At 42.1% G+C, this 18596-nt stretch overlaps 2 protein-coding genes across 2 annotated transcripts; both read right to left on the bottom strand.

The window, feature by feature from the left end:
• Positions 1-451: 451 nt before the first annotated feature.
• On the bottom strand, positions 452-1086 carry LOC133498388 (SOSS complex subunit C-like). Its single transcript, XM_061815136.1, has one exon. It carries the CDS (start codon positions 919-921, stop codon positions 604-606), a length of 318 nt encoding a protein of 105 aa, XP_061671120.1. The 5' UTR covers positions 922-1086; the 3' UTR covers positions 452-603.
• A 373-nt stretch (positions 1087-1459) lies between these two features.
• Positions 1460-16069, bottom strand: mfsd2ab (MFSD2 lysolipid transporter A, lysophospholipid b). The gene is made up of 14 exons (XM_061815123.1): positions 15834-16069; positions 13747-13872; positions 12781-12905; positions 9075-9198; positions 8090-8168; positions 7844-8013; positions 7678-7768; positions 6196-6314; positions 5860-5943; positions 4927-5010; positions 4664-4776; positions 4405-4548; positions 3816-3992; positions 1460-3024 (listed from the first exon to the last, which is right to left on the bottom strand). The coding sequence occupies exons 1-14, from the start codon at positions 15921-15923 to the stop codon at positions 2973-2975; spliced, it is 1578 nt and encodes a 525-aa protein (XP_061671107.1). The 5' UTR covers positions 15924-16069; the 3' UTR covers positions 1460-2972.
• Positions 16070-18596: the final 2527 nt, after the last annotated feature.

The following is an 18596-nucleotide window of genomic DNA, read 5'->3' as shown; positions in this document are numbered from 1 at the left end:
AAGCATAAACTGAATACACTAAAATATCTATTAAACAGGTACCGAAGGAAGACAGTAGGATGCAACATTCAAGGGTGACGCAAGGAAGGAAGGAGGGAAAATAAGGTATGAAGAAGAAAGGATAAAATGTAGCAACGAAGGCAATGAAGTAGTTTTGAGGATGCATGCATAAAACCAGTTGAGGGGGAAGAAAGGTGGAAAAGAAAAAGAATGCAGTCAGGAAGGAAAAGATGCCTGAAAAGCAGGTCTGACCTGTTTCGTAAAGAAAACCTGCAAGAATGAACAGAAACTAAAGGTAGGATGAAACTAGGTCGCACGTATCGAAGGAAATGAGAGTAAAACGAACAAAAATGCAATCAAAACAAAAAACTAAGTTTGCAGTACTTAATTTTAGCCTACGCTTTGACCTCTGTGTATGACGTCTTAAAAAAAAACACGACTGCAAATACAGTACTGTAGCCATTTTATATTTAATGTCTAAAAAGAACACGCTGAAGTCGTTCTCAATCTGAATTCTTCAGAACTGTACATACAAATGTGACAATATGACCCCTGGGACGAGATCCTCAGTCCAACAGACTGCGAGGAGAGGCCGCAAGTTGACTACAAGTCGGGCTCCAGGCGGGGAAGCACCGGCAGGATGAGGTTCCCGAACGACGAGTCCTGCGTGATGAAGAAGCCGGACGAGTGTCCGTGGGCGTGCTGCAGGGCGGCCTTCTGCTGGGCGGCGATGTGCTGCTGCTCCGCGCTGTCCCTCGCCTCCTTCGCCGCGCCGCCCCTGGAGGTCAGCGGCGTGTTGGCTCCGGGCTCGCTCATGGATTGAGTCTGGAGCAGCCGCCGCTTCTCCTTGTCCAGCTCGGCCAGGATGGCCACGCGGGTCTTGGTGGGAAAGCCTGGAGGGTTGGCGGCGGCTGCGGCCATGTCAGCGTCGCTAGCGCCGCGGTCAGAATCAGCGGACAGAGGACAAAAATAAAGCGTATTGGAGAATGAATCCTAATAACGCAGTAAAGACAAAACAAAAAAATCGTTAATCCCCTTCATTTCCGTTTTACTTCCGCAAAGAAATATTGACTTTCCGGTCTAGGTCTTCTTCCCATATTTATAACAGCGCCACCTCTTGATTAGAGAACTGTAAAATTACAATTAAAAATACTATATGTACAAGTCTTTTAATACAGAAATGAAAGAATGATGAAACAATGTATTTTGTGTTAACTAAACTACAACTATTGCAAGTTTCACATGTGGTTTAGATAAAACGTTGTTGCAATAAATATACGCTAGATGTCAGTAATGAGTCGCAAATACTGTAATTACCTCGAACAGAATCAGCGTTCAATTCAACTGAATTTTAGAGTTTTGAAATTAAAACTTTAACTTTACACATTTGGTGGGTATGTAGTACACTTTTTTAAATAAATGTACACATTCTCCAGTCAAGTGATAGACAACCACACAGTTCACTTTTCCAGCACTATTTATTGTTTTCAATCTCATTTATTTTGTGCTTGAATAAACTTAAGTAGAGTACATCAAATCACTTGCAGCCTCAGATATCAAAAAGGTATTTTACAAATCTACACAAAACTATTTACATATCGACATGTGAGGCATGTTCACAAGGTGTTTATGTCCCTCACAGGCTCAAGCAAATGTCATGCGCAGGGAAATAAGTTCAGCTGCAAATCCACAAACAAAAATCAATATTTACAGAATGTGCAATGTTAGTTACGACAAAAGAAAATAATGTACAGCATCCACCACAATTGATGCAAGAATTTATAATTTTTTTTCTTTTTTTTTTTAAAGGTAATTCAAAAACTTCACAATACTAACCCAGTTTCAGGGGCATATTGTAGATGTAGTGTATGTATAACATAGAACACTGTATGTACAGAATTCCATATCGGTGGATATGAATCAAGAAATTTACAAAACAGTTAATCGTACAATACAGACGCATATATACAGAGAATCACTTTTCCATCATCCCATTTTGTTTCCCCACAATTACGTGCATCCTATCTTTAATGTGTACAGACAGAAGCGATGGTGACACGTATTTAAAAAAATAACACGAGAACATTGATTTACTTTATATCAACTCCACCATTAAATAGGTTTTAAATACTGCAAGACGCGTCTATTGTCCAAACTGCAAAAAAAAAAAAAAAAAAAAAAAAAAATCCAAAAGTAATAAATAAATAACACGATCACATATTCAGGAACTGACTGTTGTCACCTTTTAGCTTCGCATTCAGTCGGGGGGAGGGGGGGGGTGAGTGAGGGAGAAGATGTTTTTCCTATTCTTCGGTAGCTGTTCTATAAAGAATAGTAGCAGATGTGTCATAGTGGTTTTACTTGCACAGAACCAAAAAAAAAAAAACAAAAAAAAAAAAAAAAAAAAAAAGGGGGGAAAAAAAAAAACCCCAGCCCTTGAAAGGTGTAGTTTACCTGCAGATTCAGATGAGAACAATCAGGCTGTCAGAACAAAACAACAAAAAAAATAAATAAAATAAAATTGTATACTTTGGCCACTGCCTCAAGAACATGGACCATGAAATGAAGTGTCAGTTTGTCTCCTACTTATTTTTTTTTTCCCTTTGCTACTGAACTGAGCTAAGGCACGAATGCTGTTTCAAGTTTAGGTTGGTACTGCAGTGCTCAAAGTTACTGGATTTAAAAGGAAAAAAATGCAAAAATGTATTTTTCTGGGAAAAAAAAAAAAAAAAAAATTGCCAGTACAAAAAGAGACCAGACTGAGCAACGCAGCTTGTAAGTATCAGTTTGGCGTGGCATGATTTTTAGCCCCTTGAAGGGAAATAGCAGCAGTAGCAGCAGCAAGAAAGAGCATTTCCTGGACTAGGCAGTGTCTAAGATAAGACGGGCCAACTTCACTTGGTCCCACCCAGTGCAAAATGCCAGGTGCTCGTCTTGATTGGTCGGCGGTAAAAGAAAAAAAAAAAAACATATTAGATCATGTTGGAAAGTTCTGTCGAGTCCGTTTCGGAATCTGCCTCATCCCTGCGAGGAGAAAAGAAAATACAATTAGTCTGTTTTTACACCTTATTTTCGTGTCAAATTCCACTTGTTTTGAAAACAATAAAACATATCCATGTGAAATGTGAAATAAAAATCTTAAAATATCATTCATTTGCACAAGTGTGATACAGTGTGTGTGTGTGTGGTGTGTGTGTGTGTGTGTGTGTGTGTGTATACACTCTGTTGCGGGTCAAATTTGACCTACCCATCCATCCATCCATCCATCCATCCATCCATCCATCCATCCATCCATCCTCTGATCTACTTATCCTCACGAGGGTTGAGGGATTGCTGGAGCCTATCCCAATTGTCAACGGGCAGGAGGCGGGGTACACCCTGAACTGGTTGCCAGCAAATTGCAAGGCACATAGAGACAAACAGTCACACCGAGGGGCAATTTAGTGTGTCCAATTAATGTTGCATGTTTTTGGGATGTAGGACGAAACCGGAATGCCCGGAGAAGACCGACGCAAGGCACGGGGAGAACATGCAAACTCCACTCAGGCGGGTCCAGGATTGAACCCAGGACCTCAGAACTGTGAGGCCAACGCTTTCCAGCTGATCCACTGTTCCGCCCAAATTTGACCCATCTACTAAAATGTATTTTAGGTTAAATCAAGGAAAATGGTCGTCATACCGGTCTTTTTTTTTTTTTTTGAACCAGGATAAAAGTTGAAAAATGTTCAAGAGAGCTTGAAGCACTCAAGAGAACTGGAGAAATATTTTAAATAATTAAGCCTTTAAGACACAAGAAACTCGGACTCAAGGATCACCTTTGCTCCTGGAGCAGTTTCCGGTTGCCTTGCCTCCTGTCCTCATTGATGGGGTACGTGTACAGGATGGCGAGGCCGATCATGATGAGGAGTATGGGAGCGGCGGAGACCAGCACCTTCAGCGTGATGTCCACTTCCGCCGGTTGGGAGCAACCTCGAGAGATGTAGCCGGCAAAACTGGATGCAAGCAGGGGGGAAAAAAAAAGGAAAAAGTTATGATGAGGTCTTGTGATAAAAGGATGGCAGACTATTGTACTGGAATCACATTAAAGTAAAAGAATATAAATCTGCTTTGATGTGGGATTGGTGGTATTTAGATTAATGTCATTCAGCACTATGCTCCTGATGAAAAGGAGCGAAAAAATGACAGAAATAATGAGGTGGAATCTGCGAAGTCAAGCACAAATGAGTTTGAAACATTTGCTATGGGAAATAATGTCAGGGGAACCTACTGTATCCTGTTATTTAATATGCTCCCATTATATTTATTGTGACACGATTACATATTCTTACTGAATTGGTTTATTCGACACCATAAACTGAGGACCCCTGAAATCAGTCTGAATAGCGTCGCTGTAGGAGTGCTTACTCTAAACTGAGGGTGGAGATTCCCAGGGAGACTCCGGACGCAAACTTGGTGAAGAAGACGTAAAAGGAGTAGAAGAGCGCCTCGTGACCATTGGCTTCGGGGTTTTGCACCTGGAAGTCGTCGACAACGTCGGGCAACATAGACCTAAAGGGCAAAAAAAAAAAAAAAAAAAAAAAAAAAAAAAAAGAAAACAACAGCGTTGTGAGTCAGACGTGCGTCGGCGACCGGAGGGTGTCGGGTGAGGGCGGGGAGGTCCTACCAAGGCAGGAGGAAGGCGGCGGCCACGCTGACCCCGGCAGCGAAGGAGACGACGTAGGTGACGATTAGGTTGCTCTTTACGCACACTACCAGGATCATGAAGGGAACCACAGACTGGAGGGAGGAGAAACACACATTTTTTTTTCTTATACCTGCCAATATTGACTGAATAAAAACCTCTGGCGACTTTTTTTTTATCATCACTTCAGAAGCCTGCTTATGATACCGAAGCCATCCTTCCTGTTCTTTTGGGTTTCGTCTTACCAAAGTGCCGACGTAGACTGCAGTCTTCTTCCCAAATTTGGTGAGGAACCACTGCCAGAAGGGAATGGTGAGAGTGGCGGAGAGCTGTGAAAGAGGAAGACGGACACGGGTTATCTAATCCGTTTTCTCCATCAACGCCTGTGAAAAGCTCTGAGTGCAATACAGTAGAAACTACACGCTATGAGGCTGTGTGACATTACGTAACACTGACACGACAATGGATGCATTCAAAGTTTTTCAACTTCTGTGGGTGTGCGACTATTGGGGGAATTCCACAGGGGCCGCATCGTTCGACTGACTGACCCCTGGTGTAACAATCATAAAAATCTTATAAAAACACTCTTACATGTTTGTTTCAACCCAGGAGGAACGTCTTTGGAAGAACTGCCCTCCATGAGCCCAGTTTATCGCAGCCCGCATGATTAGTGAATAAAGTCATCTCGCTAAATAAATTCCTCGTCAGCTCCGTAATCCTCACCATGAAGTAAAGGATCAAATGGCGTAATCTGCTCAACCCTGTAAACCTGTTCCCCCAAATCCCCCCCACCCCACCCTCTTCAGCCTGGTCTGCCTTCTACAGTGGATTCATACGATTTAATTAAAAAGTGGGCGATGACCGATTTGTGCAGATTGACTGTTTTTTTTGGAGGGGAACCAAAGGCTGCATTGGCTTCTTGTCCAGCTGTGGGAAAAAGATGGCATTCAGGCCCAGTTCACACAATATGGTAAAAGACAGAGGGAGGACTGTGGCGCTCTGATGGAGGACAGACCAGCTTTGTGGCTGCACACAAATTTATGGGTGAGACCTTTAGAAAGAAGTCTACTTGATATTGTTATGGCAACAGACAGCCTACCTGAAATGACACCCGCCGTCATGTGACGCGAGCGTGCGCGACAGTGCGTGCGTGTCCATGTGTGCGCGCTCCGACTCACCATGATCACCAGCAGAATATTCTGGAAGTCATTTCGGAAGCCCAAGGTGTAGCTGCAGAACAGAGCGAAGTTCCCCTCAAGGAGCTAGAGAATAAAGATATAGTTTAAAAAAAAAAAAAAGTAAAAAATAAAGGGGAGTAGCATCTTGGAAAAAAAAAGAAAAACATAGCCTGCCAACGCTAGAGGTTATTTTCCATGTCATGTTGTTTCATGAGTGGAAACAAGCAGAAAATTCCTCAAGAGACCATTTTACATTTGCTTAAAAAAAAACAAACAAACAAATAAACAGCCTAAACTATGTATTTTCTGTTTATGCACAATATACTGTACGCGTACCATGAATGCCAACGAGGTAAAGAGGAAGACCATGACCAGTTTGGCATAGGGCCCGTGTCCCATCACCAGCTTGATGCCCTGGAAGAACGACAAGGGCTCCGACTTGGGCCGGCTGGATTCTGTCGGCGGCGAATAATAATAACATGAGTCTCATCACTGCTCATGAGACACCTGATTTATTTAAACCACAGGCCTAAAACTCCAGGCATGGGGGCCAAATATGGTCCGCCACTCGATTTTATGTGGTCTGCAAAGGCAAATCGTGTGTCAATGTGTAAAATTTCAAATTGTCATAAATCATTAATGATAACAATATAAGCGTTTCTGTGTTATCAAACATGAACAATGGCTGAAAAACCCATTACCCTTGATTGATTCCAAAAGTACTGTAATTTCCGACCTATAAACAGTGACTCCCCCCCCCCCCCACTCGCTTTCAACCCTGCGGTGATGCGGTTAATTTGTGCATTTTTTCCTAACAGCCGCAAAGGGGCACTCAAGCAGAAAAGGTTAGAGTGAGACTGGTGGAATACATGTGCCGAGGAAGTGACTTTTACCGATCCGGCCCTGTTTGCGCTGAGCTAACGTGTTACTGCCATGTCTCAGTGATTTTTAAAATCGGCATTTATTTATTTATTTATTTTTAACCGGCCCTGTTAGCGCAGTGCTAGCGTTAGAGGTAAACTTTTTGTATACCGTCTTTCTTTGTACATATTTTGCGTTTCAATGTGGGCACTTCCGGCTTTTACATAGCTGTAGCGTATGTATGTATCAAATGGTATTTCCCTTTACAAATGTACTGGGTGAGGATTATAACCAGGTGTGCTCTGTTGGCCAGGAATTACTTTAGTTCATAAATTTTGTTTGTAAATATGAGGCGATTAAAGATTTTTATGGTTTCACAGTCACAATGGCCCTCCGAGGGAAACTGTAACCACAATGTAGCCTGCCCCAAAGTTGAGTTTGAGATTTAAAGCCTGACTTTATGTAATATGCAGTGTGGTCATGTAAAAAAAAAAAAAAAAAAAAAAAAAAGCATAACTGGGCTTTACACTGTTCACAAGTACAATATTATGTGTACAGGCTTTATATATATTAAAGGATTTTGCATGTACATACCTACTTGGATCCCCAATATAACTCACACCGGTTTGAAAATGTGTTACTTAAGCTATTAGTTTTGGATTGTAATAATGGGGAGTGAGATGTGACGTAATGCCCACTACATAATATAACTGGACGATATGAAATTAAAAATCATGCAGTGACTTTTGTCCCTGTCCCACCTTCTTAGATCAAGCGCTGATGCATCAGAAGCTCACATCTAACTCTTATTTTGGCTTGTAACACGAAGTAACAAAAATATCAACAAAGCGCCAACGTGCCAAAAACTTGTAAATTAGGTTTGGGAGAGTTTGCTATTTTTCCTGTCGTCATGGTGGTGTTGTTAAGACATTCTCTTTGGTTTATGACGCCCCTTACCTTTTTGCTCTCTCACGCCAAAAAACAGAACAATGGCGCAGAGGACGTAGATTAAGCAGATAACACCAGAGGCGATCATGTAGGCGGCTCTCTGTAGAGGAAGAGCGAATGAGCGAAAACATTCCAAACGGTGTTTCCTGAAGTTTAAATGGTAACAGTGGGTTACCGTGTGTTCCAGGGAGATGACGTGGTCTGTTCCGTTGAGGTCAGAGGAGTTGCTGCTCATGTCCGCCAAAATCGCATCCGGTCCTGGGATGCAGGGCGCGTTAGCCATGCCCACTATCTGCCCCTGGATGGCGGTACCCAGAACAGTGCCCAGAACCTCGACCGTCATCCCTGATTTGGGGGTGACATTTATTAGGAAATGTTCTTCCACCCTTAGGAAACCTATTATCAAAACAATGTTACTCACTGTAAGCAGTAGCAGAGTCTCTTTCTTTCTGCTCTGAGCTGATGAACATGGTGAGGGCAGAATACGGCACATGGAAACACTGAAATAGACACGGGACAGGATATCAGGCACTTTTACTCCTCGGTCACGTAGATTTAGATGAAACCATTCGGCGGTCTTCTTAATCTGTTACACGTCAGAGAAGGCCTAATGTTCTTCTAAGCGCCGTTTCCTGTCTTTTGCAAAGAACTACTTTGCAATCATAGAGATGTTAGACCGAGTAGATTCCGAGAATTGATAAATGATGACGCGGCCGATGCCTTGAATTTGTGATGAAAATCATCCATGTCTATTTTTCGAAATGGTTTATTTTAGACAAATTGTGTTCAAAACACAAGCTGGCGATGCGGCCTGAGAAACTTTCCGTTTATCATACACCCTGCCATCACAACTCGTGTTAATATTTAAGTATAGGTGATGTAGTATCGAGGATTTTTTTTTTTTTAAGTCCCATACATATGTAAAGGATCACCCACTTATTAAATAAATGATGTGATTTTTACCAATTTTTGTAGTACTAAAATTGTATATAATATATATGCAGTGTGTTATCTTGTAACATTTCCAAAATACTGTACATTTAGTAGTATAGTACGTTTTTTTGTCATTGAAAAAAAAACCATTTTGTAATAGTCAACATTTGTACATTTTCTGTACAAAAGAAAGAACTTGTCAATTGCACTTTTTAAAATATATTTTTAAGTGTGAATGAATTCTTGTCACATTGTTATTGTTTACACATGTAAAAACGTAACCTTCCCATGCTGGCCATGTTTAATTTTCATTATTTGAATATACAGCGAGCCAATACTCATCATCATCATCAGTTAGAAAAATAAATGCTCTGCGCTATAACTGGTCCTTGGGCCACAATTTGATAAATATGTTTCTATCCAAACAGATAAGCAAATTTATTTAGAGGTGTGTATCTGTGTCTCAGACTCACAGTTTGAAGGCTCTGGAAGAGACAGTAGAAGAAAAGGTACCAGATGACTTTGCCGTCCTCAAAGGGGGGCACGTACCATATTAGGAAGTAGGAGAGCACAGCCAGAGGAGTTGAGATCACAATCCTGCACAGAGGGAGAAGGGGGTGGGGGGGTAAATTAGACACGCTGGATGAAAACGTGACTCTCTCCATGTTTGACACATGTGCTACACAACAAACAAGCAAGCCTTAGAGAGGACAAGGGGGCTCATTGGATAAAACACGCACAGCACCTTCCATTCAAGCGCTGCCAAGTGCTTAGTGAGGCAGTGCCATCCTGACATCATTGTGCGCACACAAGAGGGAATTTGATAATTGATTGATATTAACATACTTGTAAGTAGTACTCAATCAGTTTTGAGAAGAGTGAATCACCACATATTAACCCTGGAGCGTGTCTACGGCCTGAGGGGATTTTAAAGAGGGGGACGTGCAACTTGAAAAACAGCACCGTGGAAGTGGAATTGTTTAGCCAATTTTCTGCAAAGCGTTCTTCTCCCGTATATGCTCAGAGCCACATTCCCCAGTCGTGCGCGCCATTAATGGAAAACACACCTCTTAATGGTCTGCTATGAACCAGGACATCCTTGACACGTCCTGGAAACGCTGCGTCACGGGGGTTTATTTTTAATCATGCGAGTCATCTTTATCGACAATAGGTGCTCAACAGCCATTAACCTTTTGTCTGTTACTATAAAGAAACAGTATTTGTTTGTATTTCACAATACAATGACTGTTGGGAGGGTTACACGGATCTGTATTTATCGTTACACTACTAACGCACCAGTAGAATAATATTTAACATTGCTTAAATACCTGTATTGCAATTTATGTCAGCAAAAAAAAGGACCATTGTGGAGAAAATTTGAAACACGATCACATCAGTCTAATTACGGCTAATCGTCCTCAAATCATATTTGAGACAGCGCAAGGAATTCATGAAGACTTGAGATGGTTGGGTAGATTCATGCTGGCGTTTCGGTTCAGGAAAAGTTCAAACAGGCTCATCGCCTATTTCCCGCCCCTGTGTGAAGAACAGTCATTAACTAACAATAGTGACGACCTGTACTTCTAATTGGATGACACACCTAGTGAGTAACTGGCTGCCTTTTAGCGGGAGGCCTACAATGACCAAAAAATGAATTTTTGGCAAGTTCGGCTTCAAACTATAACGACATCAACCTGTAGCTATGATCATTGGCGCCGAATGCACAGGACGTCGCTAAGCTGTTTTCCAGGTTTGGTCATGTAATAGCCTGCATATATCGGTTTCATCCCCAAAAAAATAAATAAATAACTAAAATACTAATAATAATTCACCCAAGATGAGATTCAAACACAGAATGTTCTGAACATACTCCAAATTCAAATTCAAGCTATTCTGGTGGGATTCAATAAATGCATACAGCATTCAGTAAAGGGGTGGCAAGGGGCGTTAACACTGTAGGGAGCTTCTTCGCTCTCGAGCGTATAATCTGATTAACTGTACTCATGAGGGAGTGCGATAAAAGTGGGCAGCGGGTCAAAGCAGCTGACCCTCAGCGCCACATGAGGGACGATCAAATGATACGTTTCCTTGTTTGGGCCACACATGGCCTGTTGTGAAAGGGCCTTGGATGACAGTATAACTCGGAAGTACAGTAAATTATCATCATGACCACAAGCAGTGTGAAATTAAACGTGTGTTTTAATCAAGTAAATATATGTACTCATAAAACACTCATTATCCCCTCTGCTACTAATACAGCCTCATATTCTAAAATATGATCACACATTTTTGGAGTCGGCAATGCTACAAAATTATGCAGTGATAAGTAACTTGAACTCGAGTAACCTTCTGACGTGACTGAGAAGGGGGGGGGGACATCCAAGGCTTCGACAGCTGCGCTCTCATTGGCTCAAACTGATGGTGTGTTGTGGGTTGGACCAATCACAGGCTGAGCTCACCAGACTACCCCCCCCCCCCTTCTCCACAATAGGAAGGAATACGGAGCGGCTGACTCTGAGCATGTCTTCAAGTGACGTGGCCTGTATGATTCCGAGCATGCCGGTACTTCCTCCACCACATCCTTCATGGGAAAACACCAGAATGACCCAGTTTTCTTAACAAAATGCCAGAATCACGAAAATGGCATCATGAGGCAAACTTTTTCCGAAACGGGGAAAAACCCAATATGATTGTATCGAGAGGAAACACTTTTTCTGGACTTACAGTATACGACAAAAGATAAAGACAAAAGAAGTTGATGGACAAATAATTTTTCCATGTTAATTTCAAATGGCACATAACCCAGATAACTCAACTGTATTTACACAAACTGGACACATGAATGTCATGCATGTCCAGATGCCGAAATGGCACAGGAGGAAGAAGAAAAAAAAAAAAAAAAAAAAAAAAATCACAAGCGTCCACATTGGGCAGTGAAAACATCCATCCATTTATTTTCTGAGCCGCTTATTCTCACGAGGGTCAAGGGAGTGCCCATACCAGCTGTCAACGGGCAGGAGGCGGGGTACACCCTCAACCGTTTGCCAGCCAATCACAGGGCACATCGAGACAGACTTAGTGAAAACAGAAATATAAAATAAATGCTGCATAATGCAAATATCCTGCAGCATTATGTGACTGGCTTCCATTGCCAAATATCTTGCACATTTAAAGACAAAAATACCACAAATGTAATATTTTGGCCTAGGTCTATAGTTATGAAACTTTTTATTCCAAGTTCCACCTAAATCATCAATTCATTAATTTTCTGAGCCGCCTAACCTCACAAGGGTCGCGGGGCAACCTAAATCGAAAACTCTCCAAGTACAACCATCATGATCAATAATTAAATACAGTTCGTTACATAATTGTTGGTTCGCATTCCTCGAAAAGAAGCATTAACACTGTGCTTAAAAAGGAAAATAAACGCTATTAAAAAAGATTAAATTACACCCAAATTTAAATAAAAATTGCATGTGTTTATTTGTGGTTTTTGGGCAGACACCCGCAGAACATGAATCAAGATATTTTTTCCAGGCATCCTCAGTGAACATTGAGGGGCAATTTTGGCGATGGCGGGGTTGGATGGCAAAGTTGAAAAAAAGGAAGAGGTTGTGGCTACCTTTGTGGGAAAGGAGTGGGGGGGGGCACGTCACAGCCACTCCCATTGACTTAAGACTAGATGAGAAAAATCTGAATGCTGAACGGTCTATTCATGATGGGACTTCAGAGAAACTGGGAGCAACCCCCCCCCCAAAAAAAAAAAAAACTTGTTGCTTTCGGGGAGTGTATGAGAATGCATTTGCGAAGTATCAGACAGGTGTTATGTTGACCCACATCCATCTGAAGGCCACGCGGTGGGAAACGCGAACGCGCAACACCTGCAAGCTTCGGCGCTTTCCCATGATACAATTCTTTGCGTTGCAACCGGGAAGATGTTTTCATAGCCAAGATGCCAACGGCAGTTGTGGTGGCATTGAGGAACTGGCGTGGCAGCATGTCTGTGACCTGTGGTAACCTCTGTCGGGAGATGACTGGGACGCACTACGTGTGTGTGTGTGTATATGTGTGTGTGTGTGTGTGTATGTGTGTAATGAGAAAATAAATGAGTTTAAAAAAAAAAAAAAAAAAACATCTTTTTTTAAGTGAAGCTGACTAATTCCAGAGAAGGACACCTACCAGGGCATCATGCGTCCAATCCGTGTCCAAGGACTCCTCGAGACCAGGAAACCCACGGTGGGGTCCGTTATTGCATCCCATGCTCTGCCCACAAACAAGATGATTGAGGCGTAGAATGGATCCAGCTGCCGAGAGAAAATGGAAATTGAAGTCCCATTGGATGGGAAACTGTGTTTTACATGAGTGTGCCCTTTGACTCCCATTAAAATATACTTAGTCTGGGCCTCGAGATTTGAGCGATTTAAGATTGCAATCATACAAAGGGCAGATTTAAAACATTGAGACATCAGCAGAGTCTAGGAGTAGTTGGCAGGAGTCGGGACAAACGCTGTCATTTTGCAGCCTTCTCCTTGGTGTGCCATTCAAAGTCCGAAAGAAAATAAAAAAAAAAAAAAAAAAAAAAAATGTACCGCTCTTTACTGTACCAACTGCCCCACACTAGGCTACACAATGGACCCTTGCAACAATCTTGGTAGGCACACAAAACTGAACCCTGGGAAGCCTTTGACTTTGCACTGCAGTACATGCCACGTTGGCCTTTACCACGAGATTAGTGTCAGGGCTCATTAAGGCCAACTGACTACAAATGGCTACCCACACTTTTTAATGTTTAACACGTCAGCCTTTTTGTTTTACAGTGGCGGAATGGATAACTTATCTATATTTTAAAGGAGAAGGCTTTATGAGAAGGATTAAGAAAATATTCTTTCAATGAAAATTTAATTTTTTTTTTAACTCCCAACAGTCTGTTCTCTTCATTTCATATCCGCCCATGCGCATTGCCACCACCCAGGCCATAGCGATGTTAAAAAAAAAAAAAATTGCATCTGTTGCTGCAATTTTAGCTTCAGCCACATACTATGATAGAATAACAGCACACACGACTGGCTGTAGTTGTAGCCTATGTGGGCAAGCGCGTGATGAAATATAGATTTCCGTGTTGTGCAAACGATGGATTTGACAAACCTGCGCTACGTCCAGCAGATAGAGCTGCAAAAAGAACCCCAAGGCACACCCTGTGATCTGGTAGGGCGCTCCACCAACGGCGTAGCAGAGCTTGTTGCAGACGGACAATGTGTTTCTCTGCTCGGGCTGGGGAAAGGGAACACAAAATAAATACATCAAGTTTAAAAGCAACAGTTAGCTCGACATATCGAAGAGCTTGTAAGAGCTAGTCTGGACAGAAAGTGTTATTTTAATCGCGTTTGCAGCTGCTTCAGAAATCTGCCAGATAGCTGGATCCGCCCATGCAACAGGAATGAACACATTCATATTCCTCTGGCTTTCTCTCTGAAAGCTTCAGTCCTGCATGTTTGAGTCCGCTTCAGATAAAAGAATTAAAAAAAACACACACAGAGAGAATGATTTGGACTGCCAAAGTTTTTTTAAAAGGTGTTTTGACACATGCTTGTCACCCTGTGTGGAGAATAATGCCCTTGTTTTACTTGGTGAGCTGACAACGCAGATCTTTGTGTCTTAACTGCAGGGAATGGAAACACCCGTGTTGTCACACGCCCGAGCCTGACGATGCCACCTTGGCAAAACGAATGGGGCCTGTGCACCAACTGGAATTAAAAGCCTCTCTGACTGACCCACACACCCTCCTCGCTGACCAATCAAAACACCGCTGTCTTTTGCTCAGCCTAAATGATGCCCTGGCTCATTGGTGACCAGTCACACATGTTTTAAGATGCAGTAATCCTTTAAAAAGAAGAGTTCTTCCTGTTTGACCACAACATAGCATAACAAATCATTTTTTTAATTGGGGGGCGGGGGGGTGTTTTTGTATTTTCAATAAAAGCACACCAGTAATTCCAGGTGACAAAACAACTACACCGAATCAGTCTGAGTGATAGACAAATCACCTAATGAGTAATCTCCTGTCTAGGCCACAAGAGATTTTTTTTTTAAATTAATAGAAACAAGATAAAACCAGTTCAAGAGTTCAATGCCACATAATCTAGGAGCATTGATGCCCGCCAACAGATCAGATAGGATATCGAAATGTGTATGCTTGACGTATTTCTCAAAATTAGAATTATTTTTTTTTTTAAACACGTTTATTGATAGGCGTTGATCTATATGACATTAGCATCATACTCGAGCGCGACGTCGCCTTCAGTGGTCTGTTAAAAAAAGAGGAGAAAAGGGCACTCCAACCAACAACGGGTGGGGACCTTGCTAATTTTACTAATAGAATGCACATTTGATTATACTGTGCTTTTTGCAAGTGACACGCGCTTGGAATTGAATAATACAAATGTGTTTAAATAGTCACCGATAACGGAACGACGACGAAAATTCAAAATCATACACAATTGTAATCAACACGTGAACGCAGCCTTTACCTTACTGATTGAATTAATACAACAGGCGTAATATAATAAACTGTTGCTGTCGCACTATTATGCTTAGATTCGCGCATAAAGTAAAATTGGAATGACAACCGTCCATTTGAACGGGGGCACCTCAGGCCACAATCAAGCGAGCTAAAAAGAGGGCGAAGGGAGAGTGACATTTTCAGCCCTTAAATTTAGCTCCGGGATGACTCGTGTAACGACTAGTTTAAAATCACAGGCCTCGCAAACCACAAAACTGTAATCATAACCTAGAAATATTGATAGTTTGCTGACTCCAAGTCTTTTTTTTTTCAAGCATAAAATGGATACAATTTGAAGAAAATCACCAGGTTCCACTGTGTGCGGACTTTACATTTTTCATTCATGTATTATTATTTTAAACGTAATATGAACGGGGAAATGAGTATTTTTTTATGTATTTTTTAAGTATCATAATGAGAACCGGGTGGCTAGCAAGGGTCCTAAGAATCAGACACTCCCTTTTTTTTTTTTTTCCCAAAATGACAATTCCCACTAGCCGGCGTGCTCCTTTCATTCATCCAAAAGCGGCGTGGACGAGAAACCCTGCCCCCCTTCTTTCCTCCTTTTTAAACACCGAGCAAACGGGTTGAATTCCAACAAAACCACGGGAACCCACCCTCCCCCCCTTTTTTTTTTTGGGGGGGGGGGTTGTTCACTCACAAACGCACCCACCTTTCTGTCATGCGAAATGCCGTCGGAGTTGCCAGTTTTGGTCAATAAGGTGGCGTTGGAGTATTGCTCGGCTCCTTCTCCTTTGGCCATGTCGGAACAGCTGCTTCGTCGCGTTATCTTGACACAAAGTAGCACAGAAAAAAAAATATTCAATAATAAAAAGCTGAAGGAGTTTGCTCGATAGAGCCTCGCGTGTTGAGTCTGATAGCAAAGTGAAATGATGCGGGTAAGGTAGACGTAGTCGTTTTTTTTTTTTTTTTTTTTAAAGAGGTCCCCGCCCATTTGTAACGTACCTCACCCCACAATTGGCCACGCCCACCGCGTGAATGCGGCACGGCACCGCAAGGGTGCTGACTCGCGTGGGCTGATAGCTTGTCATGTCTTCTCCTTCCTGCCCCTCCACCGGAAAAAGATGCGAGTGGACGGTGCAATTCCCTAGGATCTCTCGGCCAACAACCCGAAATAAAACCACATTGTTGATAAAATTGGAAGCCAATTTTAATAAACTATGAGGCAGCCATTGCATCAGCCTCAAACGTGAATATTGCATATTTGCACATTCCCAAAGTCGCAGGTAAGCATTTCCATTGTTTTATGACTCATGTTGTGATTAACCGATTAATAGATATTTTAATACATCAAAGCATATCATGGCATTCCCTGGATGCCATGCAAATATGTCACCAAGGGTAACCAGACGAGAGATATATCCGAGCAATCTGATTGGTCCGCTCGTGGTGGGGCCAGTTCGCATCTCTACGTGGTGGCTTTTCTGCCCATGATCTTGCATTCTTGCAGGGGTGGAGGGTTGGGGGGGGGGGGGGGCAATGTTTCACAATGGAAGCTGAGAATTAGTAAAATCAGGTCTGAAAATCAAGATTGCAGCTCACATACAATCCCATTATGGATAAGCCGAATAGAACCAAATGAATGAATGAATGAATGAATAAAAATAAGAACCCAGCTGACAATATCCATCCATTTCCTTATCCACTTATCCTCACAAGTGTCCCAGGGAGTGCTGGAGCCTATCCCAGCTGTCAATGGGCAGGAGGCGGGGTGCACCCTTAACTGGTTGCCAGCCAGTCGCAGGGCACATAGAGACAAACAGCCACACTCACAATCACACCTAGTGGCAATTTAGAGTGTCCAGTTAATGTTGCATGTTTTTGGGGATGTGGGAGGAAACCGGAGTGCCCGGAGAAAACCCACGCAGGCACAGGGAGAACGTGCAAACTCCACACAGTCGGGTCCAGGATCGAACAAATAGTTTGGAATATTTGTGCAGCACATCATTTTGCCTTTTTTTTTTTTTTTCAAAATTCCCTCAAAAAATAGAAAGTCAGAGGCTTTGTGTGAAGTAAGTATTTTACTTAAAAGTTAACCATTAAAGAGAAATGATTCAGAGTTAAATCGATTTGGGGGTTACATTTGTGGTCAATTAAACACCACATTTTAAAAATTCATGTATTTTTGATTTAACAATATTTAGGGAGCTGTAGCCCCCCCCCCCCCCCCCCCCCACCCCCCCCCCCCACAGTGAGCAGTCATGTTACCGATATTCGCTCGGGGAGGGAGCACTTCATTCAGAATGTACAGTGGCTCCACCACAAGTCATTTTTATAGAGGCAATAGAAAGTCAATTTGCCAAAGATGTGTCCTCTTTAAAGTAGAAATGCAAACCTCCTTCTTGCCAGCGTAAGTTAAACTTCATACGCCAACATATTTGTCTAATCTGTATACAACGTGGCATAGATGTTGCAGGGAAATAAACAAGATCAGTCATGTTTCTCCTCATTTATCACAGTTCAAAGTGTCTAGATGAAAAAAAAGTGGACTTAAAAGCGATACAGAAACCTCAAGATTCCACATTAATGGTAAAAAAATAATGGTAGCTTTTCTCATGTGGCTTCTTCGTTGGCTTTTTATTTGCAAAGCCAACTCAGCTCAGGCTAAAACGCAGTGTAGTGAAAGTTCTCAATATAGCTGCGCATACATACCGCGAAGTTGACAGCACCCGAGTACTGCCGCACACAAGCCGCTACTGTATATGTGCAGATAGGAGAGACGTGAACATGCGATGTGCAATGTTGACTTTACTTGGCCGCCTCCCTTTTTCCACAAACATACTACATATACATACTATATACAGAACTACCATCTCTTTGTGGACCTGCATCCAATAATGAACAGTCTTCAACATTGTGTTATCAGACCAATCCTTGTGTCAAGATGCTCCAGATAAGATAAAGTGTCATTGACTGCAAAAGACTGGGTTGGTAAATTCAAACCGTGCTTAGCTTAGCAATTTTTTAAAAATGTTTTTCTTTATGGAACCAAGCTGCAGTTTTTGCTGAAAAACTCACCTATTTGCATTTTTTTTTGTCACCTGTATTGTTAGGGAGAGTCTTCACCGTGTGTGAATGTTCATGAACACATCTTGTGTTTCGAAATTAAAAGAAATGGAAAGCCCATCAATCCTAAAAATATGTCTCGTGTGTTTTTCCCCCCAAAAAACAGCACCCCGTGGTATTTTACTGCATAAAAACAAAGAGTACTAGCATAATTGTAAATCACTGAGCAGTTTGTGCAGCACACTGTGTCCTTGTGCTGTTCCGCCTACCATACTTATGGAGACATGCAGGCATACTACATGTTGATTTAATGGGGAAGATCATTGCAACTAAACTGCCATAACAATAATTATTTTTTTGCAGAGGATAAAAATGCATGCTTTCTCTCCATGCATCAATGATGCTGATT

This window comes from Syngnathoides biaculeatus, chromosome 1, assembly GCF_019802595.1.
Source record: "Syngnathoides biaculeatus isolate LvHL_M chromosome 1, ASM1980259v1, whole genome shotgun sequence".
NCBI classification, from domain to species: domain Eukaryota; kingdom Metazoa; phylum Chordata; class Actinopteri; order Syngnathiformes; family Syngnathidae; genus Syngnathoides; species Syngnathoides biaculeatus.
Note: the sequence above shows the minus strand (reverse complement) of the source record. Positions and strands in the feature narration are given on the sequence as shown.

Bases quoted from the DNA above. Each gene is read 5' to 3' on its own strand.
- LOC133498388 (XM_061815136.1), bottom strand. From the start codon at position 921: ATGGCCGCAGCCGCCGCCAACCCTCCAGGCTTTCCCACCAAGACCCGC.
- mfsd2ab (XM_061815123.1), bottom strand. From the start codon at position 15,923: ATGGCCAAAGGAGAAGGAGCCGAGCAATACTCCAACGCCACCTTATTG. The intron at 13,873-15,833 runs GTGGGTGCGTTT...CCCTTTCCCCAG, and splicing joins GCATTTCGCATGACAGAAAG to CCCGAGCAGAGAAACACATT. The intron at 9,199-12,780 runs GTAGGTGTCCTT...CCCTCTGTGCAG, and splicing joins ATTGGACGCATGATGCCCTG to GATTGTGATCTCAACTCCTC.